The sequence below is a fragment of the Platichthys flesus genome, chromosome 5, assembly GCF_949316205.1.
Source record: "Platichthys flesus chromosome 5, fPlaFle2.1, whole genome shotgun sequence".
NCBI classification, from domain to species: Eukaryota; Metazoa; Chordata; class Actinopteri; order Pleuronectiformes; family Pleuronectidae; genus Platichthys; species Platichthys flesus.
Window position 1 is genome coordinate 20,693,714 of NC_084949.1, and position 20,774 is coordinate 20,714,487.

General features: G+C 41.2%; 1 protein-coding gene across 6 annotated transcripts in view; it reads right to left on the reverse strand.

The window, feature by feature from the left end:
- gab1 (GRB2-associated binding protein 1) overlaps positions 1–20,774 on the reverse strand; it is a 48,564-nt gene that overhangs the window by 16,394 nt on the left and 11,396 nt on the right. For all 6 annotated transcript variants that reach the window (XM_062387346.1, XM_062387347.1, XM_062387344.1 and 3 more), the window contains exon 3: positions 177–305. In XM_062387346.1, the coding sequence (XP_062243330.1) occupies positions 177–305 (129 nt within the window). The remainder of the gene's footprint in view (positions 1–176; positions 306–20,774) is intronic.

Consider the following 20,774-nt stretch of genomic DNA (forward strand, 5'->3'; position numbering starts at 1 on the left):
GATAGGGGTTAGCTTCTATTTACCGCCAGACAATGAAAGCTCCTACGAAAGCTACATCTCAAAAACTTAGTAGCATGCAATCTTTGACGACCTGCATCTACTGGCTTTCTTAAGAGTTATTAATTGTATATGTGGAGCTGGGCCCTTCACTTTGGAGCCTGGTTGCACACACATACCTGCTCGCACAAGTTGAGATCAATCACGCGGATGGGCTTCTTGGCATGGTCATTCTTGTAGTACTCCAACACGTCTGGGTCGCCTGTCAGACGGCCACTGCGAAGTACAAACCACCGCTTCTTCCATGCCTGCAGGGAGAGCACAGAAATGGGGGCAAAGGTCACATGGGTGTTCTCACAATGACTGCTCCATTCCCAACTGACCACAGGCTGGCCAAATGCTTTATTTTTCTAGTTTAGCCGATGTGTCCTAGCGTAGCTGGTTTCTGTGTGTGTGCATTCCCCACCAGCTGCAGTGCCCGCGCTGAAGAATAATGGGGGCCAGAGGGGAAAGGCCTGCAGCCAGAAATATGTGCCTGGGATAACCAGAACAAAAGCCACATAGTTTGGTTTAGCACCCAGAATGGAGTGAATAACAAAATCTATAAGGAGAAACGGGCCATTAGGTCATTTCTGTTAAATGGGATTTGTTGCCAGTGAGAATAAGACATGGCTGTTTAAAGTCAGGCATAGCAGACAGATAAAAGCGACATAAGCATACAAAATGTATGACTTCCACTCAGTGTACATAAATAAAGGACAGTTTAGTAATAAAATCCTTAAGTGACAGTGCATTAAAAGTATTAAAGAGAAAGACGAGACCACTCAATGCTCTTCTTATCTGGGATAATTGAATAAATCAGTAATGGATTACTGAGAGCACACTAACGAAACGTCACTAGCGCCGCCCTGTGTCACTGTTTACTTAAAAAATACTGCTTCAAAACCTGTTTACATATCATGCATGGTTGTCACATGGAGTTGCTGTTTCAACGATAAAAGGTCAGTGAGCGGGGAGAGGCCTTCAAAATAAATACAGAACAAGAACAACACTGACACTGTACCCCTGCTTGTTTTATTATGTTTGTAACTTTATTTTAGAGAACTTATCTAACACTGACTTATTCAAACACGGCTTAAGGAGGCCGGAGAGATCTGATTTCCCTCAATATATAAGCTCTCCACAAAATAAGAGCACGACTTGTCTGAGTGATCACAAGATGTTGTGGTGAGATAAGGATATTTCCAAAAGTGTTTCACTTCCTCCTGTTGCCCAAGAAAGGGTATATGTGTCAGGACACTTTGTACAAGTTTCGACAACCAAAGAGCGTCTCACTAAAAAACACGAACAGCAAAATAAGAAGATCGGCCGAAGAGCAGAAACTTTCCAAGTGCTGTTTGAAATGATAGATGAGACCCAGTGAACAAACAACCGCTTCAGAGATCAGATAGATCGGGCAGCATACCAACAGAGTGAGAGGAATGCAAACTAAAGCTCTGCTGTTGTTGTTTTGGGAATAGGGTTTGAACGTATTAACAATGCTGTGGGCCTGGAGATTCTTCTTCTCTTTTTTTTATCCCCTAGCTGTTTTTCAATCCACAGGGTGTCCTTTGTTAGTGGGCCAGGTCCCGGGCCGAGACAGCGTGAAGAGCATCAGACCTTTTCCTCCGAAAACAGGATGAAGAAACAAGCAGCCCAGTAAGGCCCTGGATTTTAGACTGCACACACACAGGCATACATGCAAAAACAACTACAAGGACAAAAGCACCAAAGAATTTGATAACACACAGAGTTTCCTACAAAAAGGATCAAAACATCAGTCACACCTTCGAACTATGCACACACACATGCAGCACATGTTTCACACGGTGTGGCTCTAAAGGCCTGTATTATATAATCACTCCCACATGAGGCCAAATGAGCTGCTTAAATACCAAATTTAACCGTAAAGGCTGAAGTGAATGAGCAGAGACAACACTGATGTATCTGTGCAGGCTGGATAAAGACAGTGGGTGTGGAGAGGAGAGGGGACCTCTCTCTCTATCTCTCTCTCTCTCTGGCACATGACAAAGCAATCCTGGGTCAAGTTACCCTGTGGGGAACAGAAGGACCAAGAGCTTGGGTTACAGCAGGGCCAGGCCCGCCCAGGGTGAGTGTTGACAACTGTGTGTTGTGTACACTCAAGACAGAGGAAAATGAGACCTGTTTAACAGAATGGCTCAATAGTCATGGAGTTGAGCTCCTTTGGAAATTCAGACGACAACAGGTCACTTACAGTTAAAAGAAAATAAGTAACGCAACGTGTGAATGTCCAAAAAGAGAACCACAAAATGCTGATCGTGGCCAATGAATGTAATGTTGTGTTTTTGTTGAGTTTCATCAAGTCATCATGACCGAGCAGACCAAGGCAATATATGCAGTAATCACAAACACATGTGGCTGTGAGCAGTGTCTGCTAAATCAAAAATTTAACAGCACTTCACAAAACTGATGACCCGACACCGCTGTATGAATACTGTTTGAAAACACTGTATAATAATCACATTAATAATGCAAACATCATGTATTATGCCTCCAAGAAACAATAAATATAGCAAATAGACAAAAGACAAAATAACTATGGATGTCGTGTATAAAAGATGCAAATTTACTTGCAACCTAAAAGATGTAAAAGAATACCACAGAAGGTTCGAGAAGTAAACATATCTCTCACTTCATTTAACAATCACAAGAGAATTTGTTTTCCTGTGCAGGATCCAACTAGTCAATGAAAGGATCCAGACTATGCCATTATAAGTAGTAAATTATTAATTTAATGAATTTTGTTAAAATGTCAAGAGTAAAGGTGTTTGTTTATGCTGTATGCTAATATTATTGATATGACTTGACTTAACATGCATGGCCAAACATCTTGGTCACTGAAATACAAGCAGTCCACAAGCACACAAACAAGCAATGACCTTAGATCAGATAAGATGGTTGGTTCTGTTGGTTCTCAGCTTTCTGAATGCAATATCCAGCAGCAAAGTAGAGGGACTCTTAGATTATTATTGAATTATTCTATACACATCAGAAAATGCACCTTAAAGGAGGGCACATTATGTGAACAGACAAGGTATACCCTATATATATATATATATATATATATTTTTTTTTTTTTTTAACAAACTTAATCTCTTTTTAATCAGTGGTTTGCGATTCCACAAGAGATTCTGCAACTGCTGCTACATTAGCATGGTAAGACTACTAGCTCACGGATGACAAGCTGTGCAGTAGCTGGAACATCTCTCCACCATCTGTGGGCAGTCACATTCACACAGATTTGCTCTGTTTTCTGCCACTGATTTGCTCCCAACAATCAGCACCAGACACGTGCATAAAAATAAGCAACTATATAGTAACAAGCAAATTAAAACACTGTTGAAATAAGTGATGACATCCTAACATCTAGGCGCCATCACAACTACGAATTTAGTCTCAACTACATTTATACACAAACAAGATACAAGGTAAGAGGGAGAAATCAGAACACAATTTGAGAACACATTTATATGCACTACAAACCCTGTTATAGTGACATCCAGCAGTAGTCAATCAATAGATTACTTTACTACCTCATACGTATTTTTTTAAATACAAGAAGTTTTTGTATTTTAATAAGAACACTTGGACTGGCAGCGCAGTGACAGAACAGGCTAGTTCACAGAGACAACTGTTTTCCTAATGTCCAAATGTGTCTAAATTTGAAAATACATTTCTGCTGAGAGGGTTGCTGGAAGATATGGACCAGAATACATACTAGATGTTCGTTTGTAAGTCAAAGCTTTATGTGAGACGTTAAAAAATTTTTTTTACTGAAACCGGTTACTAGTTTACATGGCCTTACAAAACCTGGCATCACTGACAATGAACAGGCTTACAGAAAACACATCAACCGCACCAATGTCCATCAAATCAGCCTTCCTCAAAATCCTTCCACCCATTGCTGTTTTAAGTGCATGTAAAAACATTTGATATCAACACGACGGATATCAAACACACCAGAGTACTTTCAAACCAATGCCACATACACACATTTGGCCAGTATGACAACATGATCTTTGCCACACACCAGTACATACCTTCTGCCAAGGTTTACAGAGTAACCTCTGGTCCTGCTTTTACTATTAAAAATTCCATTTCAGCCAGCATGGAACCGAAGGTTAACCCTTAAAAACTCAACGCCAGATAGCAGTATCAACAACTGGCAGATAAAGATATATCCATTTCAGCTTTCCTTAATACACCAACAGATTTGGAGCCGCTTATCTTATCCAACAATCAAAGCCCACTTCAGCTTGTGGGAGTCTAGTGTTCACTGCCCCACAGTTAGGAATGGGACGGCATGGGACGATACTGGACTGGGTTGGGGAGGGCTCCTCTGGCATGGCAGCTGTCCCCGCCAACCCCTTTCTCTCCCCCTCCCCCCACTTCCTGGTGTCCCAGTGTCTTCTGATAGGGTCAGACACAGGAAGGGACCCAATATTTGCCCGTGGGGGACGGACAGAGATGGTATTGAGGGTCTGACTGGGATTATGATAGGGGAAGGGGAGGGTGGGAGGTTTTGGACAAGATGCCAACTGAGTGGAGTCACACTGTCGTCAGAGGCCTCGAGATCCAACATCACTGGATCATGACAAAGGCTAAAAGGTCTCATCCAACTCAACCAGGAACAAAAGGTCCCATCCTTCTCAGCCAAAAGGCAAAAGGTCCCAACCAACACTCACCATGTAAGAAAATACATGTAGTAAAAAAGTTAGTAACATTAAGTGTCAAACTATTTCTTTAGACGCTGACGGGAATCAACAGAAACAATATTGCAAAATTTTGTGCACCCTTTAGTCTCATTTCTGTTGTGCCACTAATCATTCTTTTGTGTAATCATTTATCAATGGCTTTGCTTTGTCTAGGACAAAAGCCACGAAAGTACAGTCACAAGTTCAAAACAAAGCCCAAACTCAGACAATGCAGGAAACTTGTCCACAATATTAACATGTGACAAAGAATCATGTGGATGGAAAAAGATAAGATTCAAAAAGACATGGCACCAAGGTCAAGGAATAACAAGAAACAAAATGTATTGTAATCTGGACATGAAATGACCTCTATCAGCACTTGAGATTTTGGTTTTATCAAACAGACCCATAAAGATGTGTTAATATGCGTCTGCATTCAAATATCAGACATTAGAAAATCCCTTATTGGCACTGCATCATCACCAAAATCGACAGTTTACTGGCGGAAGTAAAGAAATGAAAGAGAGAATATGGAATCACTCTCGGTTGAATAAAAATGAGTGATATTTGAGTAAACATACAATGGAATAGGCTCATCGTTTTGGTATGCAGCTGATAAAAGAGACCACATCAGCCTCCTACAACAGGAATAAGTCTAATTCATTAGTTAAATATATGAAACTAGTTGCAAGTGAAGCATCCTGCCAACCCCACCGCTTAAGCTCCACCTACTCCAGTTTTATTGCGCTTAAAAAGGCTAATTGTGCTCCATGGTTTAGATAGCTTAATGCAGCTTAAAAGGCCTTTAAGTGCTCTAATTGCTAATGTGAATTTGCTCTCATCACAGGCTGTTAAACTGCATAATAAACTCCTCCTCTATATCTCTAATGGTAAATGGCACAGCGACATAGGCGTTATGTATTCCTATAGCAGCAGCAGTTCGGAATTCACACAAGACTGTGTCATCAGGACATTGTGTCAGACATTATGTGACTAGTTGCATTAGACATTTATAAGCACTCATGCAGCAGCTAAACTAATATGTCCTATGTAAAGATATAGTGGGGTGAGTTTGGTCCAGACCTGACCCTTTGCTGCATGTTTTCCCTTCTCTCCCCATTTCATACTTTCAATTAAGACAGATGATTCTTTCAGTGTTCATCATTCAGTAGGTTTCTAGTGGGAGTTGAATTGCAACCGTTTCCTGTTGAAAACTATTGTGTCTATCACTGTCAACAGCAGTGTTTATTCATTATTTTTCTATTGTGTCATTACTTGACTAAGTCAGAAATTAAACATATCATCCACAAGATTCAAACATTTGAAATGCTGAGGGGTTTGAGTGATAAATTACAGATATTTAATTTTATGGATTTTACCTGTGTCAATAAACTTCAGTAGATTTCAGTTTACCTGCTAGCGTTAGCTTAGCTCACACACTCTGGATGCAGAGTTAGCACTAAGCAGCATGCGAGTGGCCGGGCCATCTGTCCCATCTGAGTGGGATGTGGGTAAATGACCTGCAACCCAGCTGCACTGACTCATCCTGACTAGGACAGCTTCTCTGTTTGTTCCTCAGAAAAACACAGCGATGGGGACTGAGCGAGGGAGCGACGGGGCGCAGGATGAGCACAGGGTGAGGACGGGGGAGAGAAGGTCAAGATTTTTGGTGATAACAGAACAAATTAGTATGTGATATCATTGCATCTGCCAGAAATCCACACCAGACACCATGTCATGGCCACGCAGAAACCAGACCACCTTTTATGGACAGTGGATATGACAAGAAGAAATATACTCGCACAGTGTATCTCACACAAGCAGGATATTAAACACACAATAGATTCCAGAGTTCCAGTATTGATCTGTTTACTTTGCAGGGCAGTCTCATTAGAGGGAACGAGGTCACATTGAGGGAGGTGAGAAAAATGTAAATGAATCAGGTGTTATCTTACTCAGCGTCCGTGGGGAAGAGCATACATTTGAATTTCATTACTTACTGCTATATTACAAAATATTTTACTTTTATTTGATTTCCTGTAGTAGCTCCTTAATAAATACTGGTTTTCCAATGATAATATACGGGAAGAATCTGGAAACATCTTATGATTCAGGCAGAGTCAATGAAAGGTTACACTCAAGCAACACAAACAGTAACAGTAATATTTAGTTTTAAATCATGATTGACACGACTACATCACTATATCTATTCCTCTGCACTGTCCGAATCTAGCAATCATGTGGCATGGAGGGACATACTGTGGGTGTTTGGAGAAACAAAAATAAGGAGTGAATTTCAGAGAGTGCATTTGACATTTGGGCAAATATTTGGAATATCAAATGGCTGCATCTGCTGACGCAGAAACGCAACAAACCTACAAAACAATTCCATGACACTGCAGTCTGACACAAATGCATTAAACAAATATGCAATCTTGCCGACCACAGTGATTCCCTAAGCCTCACTATCAGGGCCCTACGAATGCGCTGAACAAAGGCTGTTCTAAGAGAGAAGTGTCGAGCGCGTCAGAGGTTTTGGCGCTCTTGGCCTTGGTGACGAGGTCTGCAGAAAGAGAAGGAGAGGAGGGACAAAAGCTCCTTTATGCCGAGTGCCGCAAATTGTATAAATCAATCTTTGTTAGCGAGACATGACTGGGATTCTTGCTAAACAGCTATTTTTACTTCCTTGAGCCCCATGGGGCAGTTAACGTACAAGTAAGAGTACGTGTCCTCTGGCTAAGCGAGTGTCCAGCGAGCGTCATCAGCCCTCCGCCTGCTGGAAGGACAAGGGACTACCGTGAAAGATGTGCATGCCTGGGGTCCAGCATCGCACACTGCGGTTAACAGTCAGCCAAATTCTACCACCGCTCTCTGACTCTGAGGTAAACACTCTTGATTTGTACTGGTGGGATCACCGTCATGTTGTTTGATAAATTCACTGCACGCTCGACCAGACATGAACTATGGCTGACACAATATCTGGAAAGCACAAAGGAGTAAATAAGTGTCTGAATACCAGTTCCTCAATGAACTACACCGGCTTTCCCCTTAGAAAGATTCCAGGTGTCTCCCTCTTTACCTGTGATATATATATCACTCATTCACACACACATACATATTCTATGGGCAGCACTTTTTCTATGAGGGGCAAGGACACTTTGGCGGGCAGTTGGGGAAGACTGGGATCGAGCCGCTGACCTTCTGGTTGGAGGACGACCGCTCTGTCCCTCAGCCACAACAGTTTGTTTTATCAATTAAGCGTCTACAGGCTTGCTGTACAAGTGTCATTGAACATGTACAGTGACAGTAAACATCTAATGAATCTATTAATATATTCTATTAATATTAATCATTACCAATTTAGTCTGTTGTCGACATAATGCACAGTGGACTACATTTGGCTTAAAGCAACACAATTGTCACATTATATCTCATTTAGAGTTGAAGTAAACAAAATCCTGAAAGTATATATACAACCAGTGTCACTGTGTGATGCCTCTGCTATGATCCCACAAACCCCTTCATACAAACAAGCATTGTACATTTGCAGGTTAATGTTGTTTCTGCCTCTCGTGTAACCGTCCTCACAGAAACTGAGAGTGCACCCTAAGGAACAGATATAATTGAAAATGACAAAAATATCACCTTTAAATCATACGTATGATGATAAATACTTTGTATATCAGTAAATAACAGTGAGCCTACCTTCCATGCTTGTAGTAGTTGAGTGCTGCTATGAGAGAAATAGCATGTTGTTGTTGTTGTTGTTGTTAGTCTTGTTTGCGCCTAAGTTGTGACGTTATCATGTTGCTGTGTGTGTGTGAGGGTCGGCAGTTTGAGATCGCTCCCTCCCCTGACTTCCTGTTCTATGTAATCAGGTTGTCCCAGACCCTCTTAACTGCCACGGCTAAATCAGAGGGGGAGGGACAACAAGAGACCAGAGGGTTTGTGTTTAGAGAAATGTAGTGGGAGTGCACCCTGACACATTCAACTATTATTACTACTACCAATTATTCCATCTTTGTAACAGTCTTGCTCTTTTTAATAATCATGACTATCAATTAGTATTCAAATCAATATCCTATTCTAATTTTACGCATTGAAACACTTGATTGAAAGTAAAATTGAAGATGAACAACCTGTCTCTTAAGTTCTATTGATTTCGACTGATCTTTCACTGTGTTCTATCCTCACCAACGTTAAAGACATCACATTAAGCAAGTCAACCTGTCTTTTCTCACATGTCATGTTCCTTCTCCTATTTGAATGACGCTCAAAGTCCTGTCCTCAGATTACATCAATTAAATACCCATGTCTTCATTTACATTCTGCTCAAGCTCATAATTATGTACAAATATCTTAATTTGCATCTCTCTTTCTGGTGTTGCGTCTGAAGGCTCCATCCTCTTCCCTGGATGTGAGCCTCCCTCTGCTTCCTGTGGAGACTTTACGATTCTGTTTCCCATCTGCACTCTAGAGATGCCACAGCATGGACAGCTTCCTCTACACGGCCGCTTCACAAAAGGTCTCCCTTGGCAGAGCAGTGACCCCAAACACTAATTCTGCAAAGATACCCTGTCTAGAGGGTGTTAAGTCAGGAAATATAAAAAGTGTGCAGAGTGAATGAACCCAGATTTTAACCAGATATTGAGGTCCTGCAATTTTCTAATCTTCTTTAGAGTCCAGGTTGCAAGTACTCAAACTAACTTAACAAATGCATATTGGAGGAAATAATGTATATTTCATCAGGTTGTGATGTCATATGAATGTTGAACTAACTCTACTACAACAGAGCTGCAGATAGGAAAATAACTATAGAAAAACAACCAGGAAAAGAAGAGTTGATTTGAAGATTTTGTTCATCACTTAATTCCTCAGACAATTATTTACCACACCTAGGAAACACTGAAGGATAATAATGAAAAGTTTAAGTGTCATACAAAATCTCATGTATCAAAATAATTGCATATAATATACACCATGATATAGCACATTTTCTGTAAATTTTAACATGTGAGATAATATATTTGCAGGTTTAAGTGACAACAGCAGCTTTTTTCTCCCATCTCTGAGATTTGTTGTGATAAGGTGCATCAAGGACAGAAGCCTGTTGCAACATCAGACTGCGGTTTGTTTTGAGAACTCAACTGTGCTTTGGCTCTCATCCACAGACACTATGTGCGTGTGTGTCTGTGTGCTGTTTGACACAATTCTTGCTTAAGTGGTAAAATAGGTTAATGGTGTTATTAGTTTGTTGTGTGGACACAGTTTGTTGTACATTTGTATGGACTTTCAAAATCAACACTATGCCACTGAAGAAGAGGGGCCCTTTTTTAGTTACAAGCTCCTTGTTCAGTCTTATCTAGTCCTCAGGTTTGGAATTATCTACTTTCATATAACAAAAAGGTAACGATGTATATCTTCGTATCGCACAGTCATGTAATGCTGTCTTCATATAAACAACTGACAAAGGCTATCCACCTAAATAAACCCTTTAGTAGGAAATTATATAATAAAAGTATGCTTTCCTAGCAGCCATAATAGGAGGGAGGCCAATGAAAGCAGAGGAAATTAACAAGGAGAAACAGAATGAGAACAGTGTTAAAAAAAGGACCACCCAGACAAACCGACTGAAGGAAGAGCAACATTAGCTTATCTGTCCCTGTGTGTGTGTCCTATTGAACACTTGCATGTCGATCCCAAGAACACCCACAACAAGCCCAAAAATTAACTCCCGGGTGTCTCTAAACTTATCAATTATCATTCACATCCAAAGCACAGCGCTGCTCCCATGTGAGAGTCAACCTCTTCATTTCATTCCCTCTCCGAGAGAGGAACAAGAACAAAAGCTTTGTTGCACAGAAACATCACATCCTTGCTTTGTGCACGTCCGACCCATCTTCCCACACAGGTCAGAGACACAACAGTGAGGATCTCAAGTCTTGATTCTTCCACATTAACCAAAGCTCAAATCCAGAAATCCTCAGAAACAAGACATCAATTTTTCATCATCTGCAAACACTTGGACTGCAGCTAACCCTGCATTAACACAACAAGGCCTCCCATACGACATATGCTCCTAATAACCCATGTTCTAGTTTATGTTTTGTATTAAATACCATATGAAAGATCATCACAAGGGGAGTATTCCCACCCGAAAGTGCAGACTTAGATTTTGAGAACATATACTGTATATATACTTATTTCCTTTTTTTAACCATATTAAAAGGATGTAAAACGGCAGTTTGAAAATGCTGTAGCTGATTATGGGTTATCAATTTTTTTCCCTTTCATTTTGACTTCAGAGCTGTGAACCTCAATTTAAGAATTTCCTCAAGATATAATTATTTAAAAAAATATCATAAATAATAATGTATTATTACAGATAATAAAATATTAAGAATATAATACTGTTATAATGAGGTTCTGGAAAGAAACTGGTGCAGCAACGTGAGCCTGCACCAGCCTCTGTACAGGCAACAAGGCCAAATAAGTTGGCTCCATACCAACAACACAGAGCAGTTGTTTTATGCAGCTGGGTTTACGGTGGAGGTAACATTTGTGCATTCCTACTTTGCCAGGAATAAACTGGTGAACCGACATCTGTTGTGTAATGTAAAGACAGTGCGTATGTGTGTGTACAAGTTATAGCTCAGTTTGTGTTGAATCATCAGGTCAACACCAAGTTCCAGCAGCTGTGTCTACATAAGGAGCTCCTCCTGTGAGTGCATCACTTAGACATCATCCTATATATATGTGCGCTCATCATCTGTGTATCGATCCATAAGGAGCAGCTACTCTACGATCAAAACAAGCAAGTTCACTCCTTTCATCCGCCACACAAACCAATACTCCCTCCCTCAATATACAATCCCACAGTCGCTGCGCTTTCATGTGCAGCTGTGAAATTCTCACCCAGCCAGGCGGCATCTGACCCTGGCCCTAACAATCTACGGTAACTGTCCAAAGAACACAGACCCTGGTAGTCACTCTGCTATCTTTGCAAACAGTGCACACAAAGACCAACATTCAAATGAAAGCACGTCTGGAGGCCGCACAAGTGTTCCTAATTCTCGGTCTGCAGCAGGTGACCTACAACAACAAGACAATGTCACGGTTCGTCAAACTATTTTACGTCTCAAACTAAATAATCAAGTTGAATGCAGAAAACAACTCCCTGACAGTAGGTCAAACTTACAGAAGCAGGAGCTGGAATTATTTAATGATGTTTAAACAAAAAATATGAGCAGACTTCAGCGTTCTCCCCCAAACTTTGATGAAAAATATCTGCAGATGAAATAATGGAGCTTACCAATGTGTTCAACGGCAGGTATTACATTCTCTCAGGTTCCTCGGACCTAATCCTGACAGTCCAGAACCATGGTCCTGCTTTTAGTCCATTGGCTTAAACAACCGCACAACTGTGCAACTGCTGTTGTAGCTGCACTGACTCGTTCTCGTTGGGCGGGGACAGGAACTCTCAGTGAAGTAATGATTCCATATCATTCATTAGAGTATCCACAGATAGAGGGAGGAGACTGAGACAGAGAAGGTGGGGAAGATGTAAGAGAAGAGAGCCTGAGGAAGTGAAGGAGGGATGAAGTAGTTCCATTGTCTTGTTATACAACAAGAACGGTTCAATTAAATTTCTGTCAACACCTACCCAGCCTCTCAGGCTTACACTGTGCTCACAGGGTAAAGCATTAACTCAGAGGGAGCAGGTTTAAACATTAACGCAGCTTCACATCATGTATGACTGAGGGAGCACAGAAGTGTCAGTAGTTGCGTTTAATAAAAGGAAACTGTTAAGCAATCCCAGTATCGCCTTTTCATCAGAACTAAACCCACTACATCTGAGTGTGTTTTCCAGGAAACATGGGGCTTTGTGAAACTGAGAAAAAGAGAGCAAAAACACACACAAGGCAAAAAAACATCCCTCAGTGGAAGTTTCCACTTTGTTAGCGCTTTTTATCTTCCTGGTCATCTGTTCCCCAAACACACTCTGCGCAAAAAGATTTCCTGTTTTGCCTCCTTTTGTCACCGTGGTCGCATTTGGGGGTTTGTCAGATGCTAACTTTAGAATCTCTTCTATATTAACGTCTAACTTTGGCTAATGTCTCACAGTTTGTCCAGAAAACAATGCACCTGAATAGTAATGGTCTCGTCTTTCCTATGCTGGACTGAAACCCTCAACATCTATGCTTGGAGAGGAGAAACGGAGAAGGGATCACAGCTGCACCATGAAAACTCAATAACCCAAGTTGATGATTTGCTCACATTATACAGCAGGGTTTTTTTCTGCAAAATGTTTGACCAGCATTGCAGGAACAAATCCCTGTTTTGAACCTCTTGGTCTGGTCTAAAATAATACTAACGCATATATACAGTTAGTGTATAGCAGCTTTATTCTTGTTCCACTAAAACCACAATCGCACACGTCCTTGTTTGCAGCCATCACCCCGTAAACTGCAATAGCATGGAAACCAGTTTTTTCCGGAATGAGTGACCAACAAAGAGATAAAAGCAAAAGTTTACAATGATGACTGTTTTTTAACTATTTGTACTGAGCTACTTATTATGCACAGAAAAGTAGCTGCAGACAAGCTGGTGAACTGCTTCAGTTGTGTTTAAACATAACATGCATCTCCAAGCTGTCGGGGGCCAGATCTATAGAACAACTGCTAAAATAACTATCTAACCAACAAAGTGGCACCTTATTGCAGAGAAAGGATTTCTAGAGAATGAAGTTTGTTTACTATAAGTTTGCTGTGTCAAGATTTCTGATAGGAATACAACACAAACACACAAGAGCTGTCAGTGCTCTCGCTGGAAGTGGTCGCACACTCATGATGGCTATTTCCATGCAAGGGAAGGCTGTGTTATTTTTATGGGACTTAATTCAGAAAAAACAAACTGGACTTAACAACGATATCTCGTTGAGTCATTCCTTTAAACACACAGCCTGATCTTCATTAAGTGCACCTAATCACATGCTCCTTAATAAACATACCGTTCTTTTAAAGTATGCAATCAATTTCTATACAATTCACTAAAGGATTTATTGTGCTTTAATTGCTGTGTAATTATTGACACTCTTGACGAACCTATTCCCAAAACAACCCCACGATCAAGGTGGCTTTCTGGTTACGTAAGAGTCATGAATCTTTCATCCACACTTTTGCACAAAATATTTTTCATGCTAATGTTGGAAGAATAATCGTTTGATAGTTTAATCCGCTCTGATCTTCTGCTGAGAGTCACAAAACTAATTAAAATTGGTTGAAAAACGGTATTCAAATCATCAAAATAAAATAGAAAAGCTGAGTATAACAAGGTCAGTGGTTATAAAAACACAAGTCATATCTCTGTACCTGGTTCTGAAGAGTCCAAGCTTTGCCCGGAGCGAAAGGTTTTGAGCGAAGCGAGGTAAGCAAGCTGCTGACCAGCCACTGTCGTCGAGCGAGTATGGCCACTTTTCCTGCCTACACGGCCGACTTCCCTCCCCTCCTCTTACTCCGTGAAGTCTGCAACACCCTGCTCCAATAACCCCTGACCCACAGGAAGTAGACACAATGGACTGAAAATAACATACCACCTCCCCTGGCAACAACTGCCCACCCCAACACCCATTTCACGCCGCTTCTTCAGTGCAGCACACCTACACCATGCTGGCTGCAGATAGGTGGGTAGAACCCAAAAATATCGACATTGCCGTGCTCAACATTCTGTGCCCACATGCCAAAGGGTGCACCGAGAATTTTTCCAGAGTGGTGTTTGATTCACTCCTGCACATGCGTGAGTCATTACAAACAGGTCAGTCTACAATAATCCAGACTCCATATAGAGGTATCTTCTCCATGTGAAGTCCTGATAAGAGCTTGCAGTGGGGCGCAGCGATGCATGTCTCAGTGAAACACAGGATTTCACACCACAGCAGGTTGTGGGTTGAGCGGCAGACTCGTAACAGTCCCACTTCTTCCTGCAGGGGGACCATTACATGGAGAGATGGATGACTTCTTGAAATCCTGACCCCAAAAGCATCTGTGGTTGAGTGTGTGGACGTACGCGTGTTTCTTTATGAGAGTGTTTGGCTTATTTACCTCATAAAAATGTCTTTAAAAGAAAGTGAAGCTCATAGTTTTTGTATTTAAGGCTTTTTTGATTAAATACTATTCTGGATTGTAGAGATGGATCCTAGGTATCATGTTAACTCGTTTAGTCCACTCTGTGTATCCGTCTAACCTATCCTTATCCATGCAGGGAGCAGCAGCAGTCTAATCCAATGAGACCAATGAAAATTATTCCAAATCACATTTAGCTGCCAGTGAGAGGTTGCCTTCGACATGATCTAATTAGACCCTCTCCTGCCAGAGTCCGTCCAGGAGGAAATGGCTTGAGATGCCGCATGAAGAGATAAGGAAATGGACTCTGATACACACTTGTGTGTCGGCAGTGGTGTTGCTTTCAAAGACGTGTCGCCCGGTTACTCAGCAGAACAGGAGATACAACAAGGTTCAAGTAGAGTTACATTACCAGTTATTCTAGTAAATTATTATTTCAAGCCATTTCATTAAAATGGGAATAAGTGAACGGGTGAATTTGCATATAAGAAACACAACATGTTGATTGTTAGTGGGTGAATTAACCGTGGTAGTGTCCTGATCTATGAGCCGAGCTGTCGAGCATGCCCTGGCTTGTTCCACCGCCAACTTAATATGACACACCTCCTTTTTCAACCAGTCCCCTGAAACTGGTACACACCTCCTCTCTCTATTGTCACATTCAGATGATACTGCTTCACTTTCAGTTGAAAGGGAATGTGCGTGGTGCGAACACATACCTGAGGGTTGTGTGCTGCATGTGCGCTCATGTGATTTCCATACAGTGATTCATGTTTAGAGTAGAATGTGTGGAATCTTTCCCACAGATGCAGTCAGCAATGGTAACGATGACATATTTTCCGACTAAACTATCATGCAAATGACAAAACCACGTCATTTTCTCTCTTTTTTTCACACTACCCTTCTCTTTTGCTGCGTGTTGGCCTCTGTGGGTGTGTGTGTGTTCATGCCTGTAGATTTGTTCTAGAAGCCTGGAGTCAGTCGTACTCAGCTCCTCTGCACTCACATATTTTCTCTAATGCATGCACCTGCAAAGAGGCCAAATGGTAGGTTCTGACCCCACTGTTAACACCATATTTATCCATTAACTGATTTTCAAGATGCATGTATATTCGAATAAACTCATCGCTCTGATTTGACCTTAGGAAACTCAAAACAAAACTAAAAGCAGCCTTCCTTACATACACAAAGCTACCCTAGAAATAACAAGTCTGAATAAGAATAATTTAAATATAGTAGTTGTGTGTGAGAGGAGATAGGCAAAGCCAGAATCATGGCCAGCCTAATTTTGCTCTATTACTTAAGTGTCTTTGCCACTTTCTTGTAATTCATTGTTATCGCTCCTCAAGCGAGGTGTAGAGCCCATGTTGGCTTGTGGTGGCAGGAGCAAAATCCAGGTCACCAATCAATACCTTTTACACTGAAGAGTAGGAAACAACATTAAGCTTATAGGACACAGAGAATCAGAGGTTGTGCATCTACTGTTACCATGAGGGAACAGGTTGTGTTCCGTTTCTCACAGCCACTATAAAATAAAATACAACAGTACTCCCTAATTCGGTTACGAAAAGGAACCAAGGCTTTTCCAATGTGAATAGCTACAGTGAACTAACATTCTAATCTTTAGCCAGAGGATGAAGAAGACAAGGAGGAAGGAAACAAGTGAGAAATACTTGATAAAAAAAATGCTACTAAAAAATACAGTATCTGTAACTTATCACTACTGGAGTGCTGCATAACATTAGTTTCAGGAACCAAAGTTTATTTGGTGGAAAAGGGTAAATATGCGTTCGCTTAAACCTTCTGGTCCAGTTTGGTCAAATTGATACATTTATAAATTGCAATAAAGATTGTTTCCGTTTCATTTTGGGATCTTTGTAACCAATTTAATGTCTATTCGGACACTAAATAACAGCCAATGACCTAATTCATTTCTTGGTAAAAAATGACATCAGCCGCTTATTGACAGAACAACTGTTTGACTGTCTTACGTTTGACTGCTCATCTAAAGGAAACATACTGACAGAAAGACACTGTGACTCCCTGACTTATGCACTAACACCACAATTACTACGGTTCCTTTATACAGTATGTAGCCAATGGGAATCTTTGCTGAAAATGATTCCCAGACTCAATGTACTTAATTGCCCTTGTTCATTCAGTGCCCTATTCAATCTGCATACTCTGAGGACGGTTTGTGAATGCAGATGGCAGCCGACTCTCAGGCATGAGAACCAAAGCTGTGCCGGAGATAAAGACAGGCTCATCTGACTTCAGGATACGCAACTCCCCAAAACTTGAGTTGGTATCATTCCCACAGTAACTCCCCGTTGTTCGGTCCAACGGTTCTAATGCCTTCTGCAGATAAGCAGGAGGTTAAAAAACGTTGCACACTTTGCTCCGCCACGACCTTGACAGTTACATGACATTCTTGCTTTCGATTACGTGCTGCCTATCGTCTCCCGTTTTTGATCCTATCTGCCTCTGGGTCTGCTGCCATCGCCAATCTGGGCTCTCGCACAAAGTCACATGCACTTGTCAAAGCTGCATCGTTAGAATTCAACACATTCCTTTGGCATGGCAGATTTGGTTCACATGATCACGCTGTTCCTTGACCGCTGACGAGAGGGGCTTAAACAATTCTCCTTTCAGCTTCTTTTGGCTTGTGCACAGTGCAGTCAGGCCAAATGGGTACAGTATATGTGGGTATAAAAAATTTGTTCCGTTAGAGCATGACTTGAGTATTGGCATATCTGAAATTGAAGTAATACTAAATCAGGTTAAAAAACATGGCTTCTAAGAACTCATTCAAGACTTGACACATGTGCATATGTTTCCATTTCAGCACCACTAAGGTTTAGCTTGTGCAGCTACTCATTGTTATTATATGCATTGCAGAAAAATACTAGTACGAGACAAAACTTCTCTTGAACTCTAACCTAAATTGCAAGTGGGTGTATTACATAAAACACCTATAACCAAAGCTGCTGATCATAAAAAGCTTGTGTTGGAATTTCCCTTTGCAGCTTCCCACAGTGTTTTACTATTTACATAGCACAACATTTTCTAACATTGTGAATTTAACTATTTCATTTTACCGGCAAATAAATTGACATGTGATATCAATAAATAGTTATTTAATGTGAAGTAATAATATTACCAACCTTGTGCTCTGCTCTGGCAGTTCCCTAACCCTTTTAAACACTAGTTGGTTATCCAAAAGCCACGGTTGTAGAGCGGAGACGAAGAGAGTCAAGGTATTCCACAGGTTTCTAACACACACCAAAAACTAGCATGAAAAAAGAGGAGTACCAGGGAAAGTTCAGAGAACAAAACAACAAGAAAGCAGGTGGACAAGAGGAGTAGGTCCTCCACGCACTCAGCTTCCAGTCAGGCTGAAAACGAATACTCTCTGAGAGCAGGGGTCTCTGGTGCATCCCTGAATCTCTCTCAGTGTGTGTGAGTGTGGGTGTATGATTGTGTGTGTACATGTGTGCAAGTTTAACCACGTCCACTGGCTTGAGGCCAGGCCAAAGATATCAGGCAGCACCATAGTAACTCTAATGCAATCATGGACAGTGGCCACAACAGGACCACTGGTGAAAGCAAGGAGCCATCCATCTTTCTCTGTCCACTTCAGGTTTGCTCTGCAGACTCTTCTTCTTTGACACACAATAAAAGAAACTGATTTTGTAAACCAATTAAAAGACAAATGAATGATAATTCGATACAGACGCAATCCATTTTATGGTGGCCCTGTCTGTCTCACAGCAAGTTGGGAAATAACACAGGTCAGTAGCAATATTTCACACGTAGTCTCTAGCCTCCAGGTTGACCGTACCCCCCCCCCCCCCCAGCCTGTCCTCAAGATGTGACAAACATGCAAACATATTGGTGCTCACGCAGCACTGAGCCAGGGAAGAGAGGCAAAAACTACCATGACAGCAGTGGGCTATATTAAGGGGCTGCAGACACAGCGGCTAGGGTCAGATCACACAGCACCGCATAACTAGAGTGCCAGCTGCATCTGTGTGGGAGTGTGGGAAATGACAGGTGAACCTTTGGAGTTAAATGTGAACAGACACAGTTGCAGACATTTCTTCCTTAAACCCTGATCGTGCTAATCATCCCACTTTCAAGAAGAGATGATACCATTTGTCCCTTCTTGAAACGGATTCCAATAATTGGCCAATACCGAGTGCCGATCCAATACCAGGGCATTTCAAAAAATGACTTATATACTATATTTTTACAGCTGCATGCTTCTAACCATTGTTGTTATATGGCCTGGCTCAGGTTGCCCCCTTATAAAATCAAATACATACACAATTCTTCAAATGCATTGTGACACCATTAGTGTTGTAATTGGCAACAATAGTGCCAAATACTTTAGTACATACATTTGTGTACTCAAGGATGACCAACCCTGCATTTACAACTGCATCTAGGGCATTTCTGAAGCTAGAATCTGTATCAGAACATCTATACCTTCAAGCACCAAACTCCTATGGCTCAATATGAGCTGGAGCGTATGACAAATGCTCCCTGGGAAAGTCTCTTTCAATGAGCCTGGAGAATCTGGAAAAAGACTAATGTAAACGTAGCATTCATCCATCTTCTAAATGTATTTGGCAGTGTTCATACGATTCCAAGGCACACAACTTGGTCACACAATGGAAAATTGGTTGTGTTCAAATTCACCATATAAAAAGAAGCCAACCGAACAAAGCGATAGTTTTCAAGGGGTCAGAGTCACAAGACGTTTGGCAGCAATAGCTTCTCTTTGTCAGACTAACTTGATCGTAAACACCACATTAGTCGGAAATGTTTCAGTCCATGGGTTCTGGCCCCGAGGCACGGTTACACTGATAACATCAAGACGAAATGTAACTTGTGATGTCAAATTTAACTGCTGATTTTAAATCCCTCATAATACAATAGAGGCCTCACAGATGCAAGCTGTGGTTCACGTGTGAATAAGAAAGGAAACACTAACAAAAGTCAAAACACAGAGATAGCTGTTGTCTTCGATTGGTTGATAGGTATTGATAACACTACAGAATAAAAAGGTTTAAAGTTGAACAACGAATTGATTAATCAGGTATTCAATCAACAGGAAGTAAAATGCCAACTACATAGATAATTGATAGATTGTAAAGTCAATGTCAATGAATCCCGGGGGCACCCTTTACCTTTTCCAACCTCACTGATCCAAACTTAGAAATCCTTTAAACCTGGAATATATACGTGGAAAAATACCACAGTCCATATAATTAGTTAGTTAAACCTCTCATTTGTGAGACAGCCTGCATTTGTCTTTTTACCTTTATCAATTACAGAAAGTTGTGTATTTTTTATCTCTAAGTGTTTTCATTCAAATCATCACACTGTATATTGTGTCCAGGAAATCAATCTAGTATAGACAGACAATGCTTGTGCTTCCTCAAAAGCTACTTGAGGGAGAGGCAGCTTAAAAGCACAAACAGGTCAATCAGCAAACAGGGTTAAAAGGGGTCATTTAACCAAGCGAGTGAGTGAAGTCATTTGTGAATGTGTGCGTACCCTGGAAACTCATCTAAAGGGGTAATAAAGGTCTCTGTATGCTGTGAGTTAAGAGGGCCTCCTGTTGGTGAGCAGCAGGTTATTAAACCAGTGAACTGGTCACACAGCTCAGTTCTCACAAGTCCGTTCTCAAACCCACCACCATGCACCACATGTGGTACTTGCTGCTGCTGAAAAGGTGTGTGTGCTACAGTGACAATAAAGCGTAATGTTACACGCAGACTTTTAAAGACAACACAACATGAATAGGCCTTCAAAGTATACTATTCTTGTATGCGAGTCATTGTTCACACGTGAGTCACAGTGACATCTTTTGTTT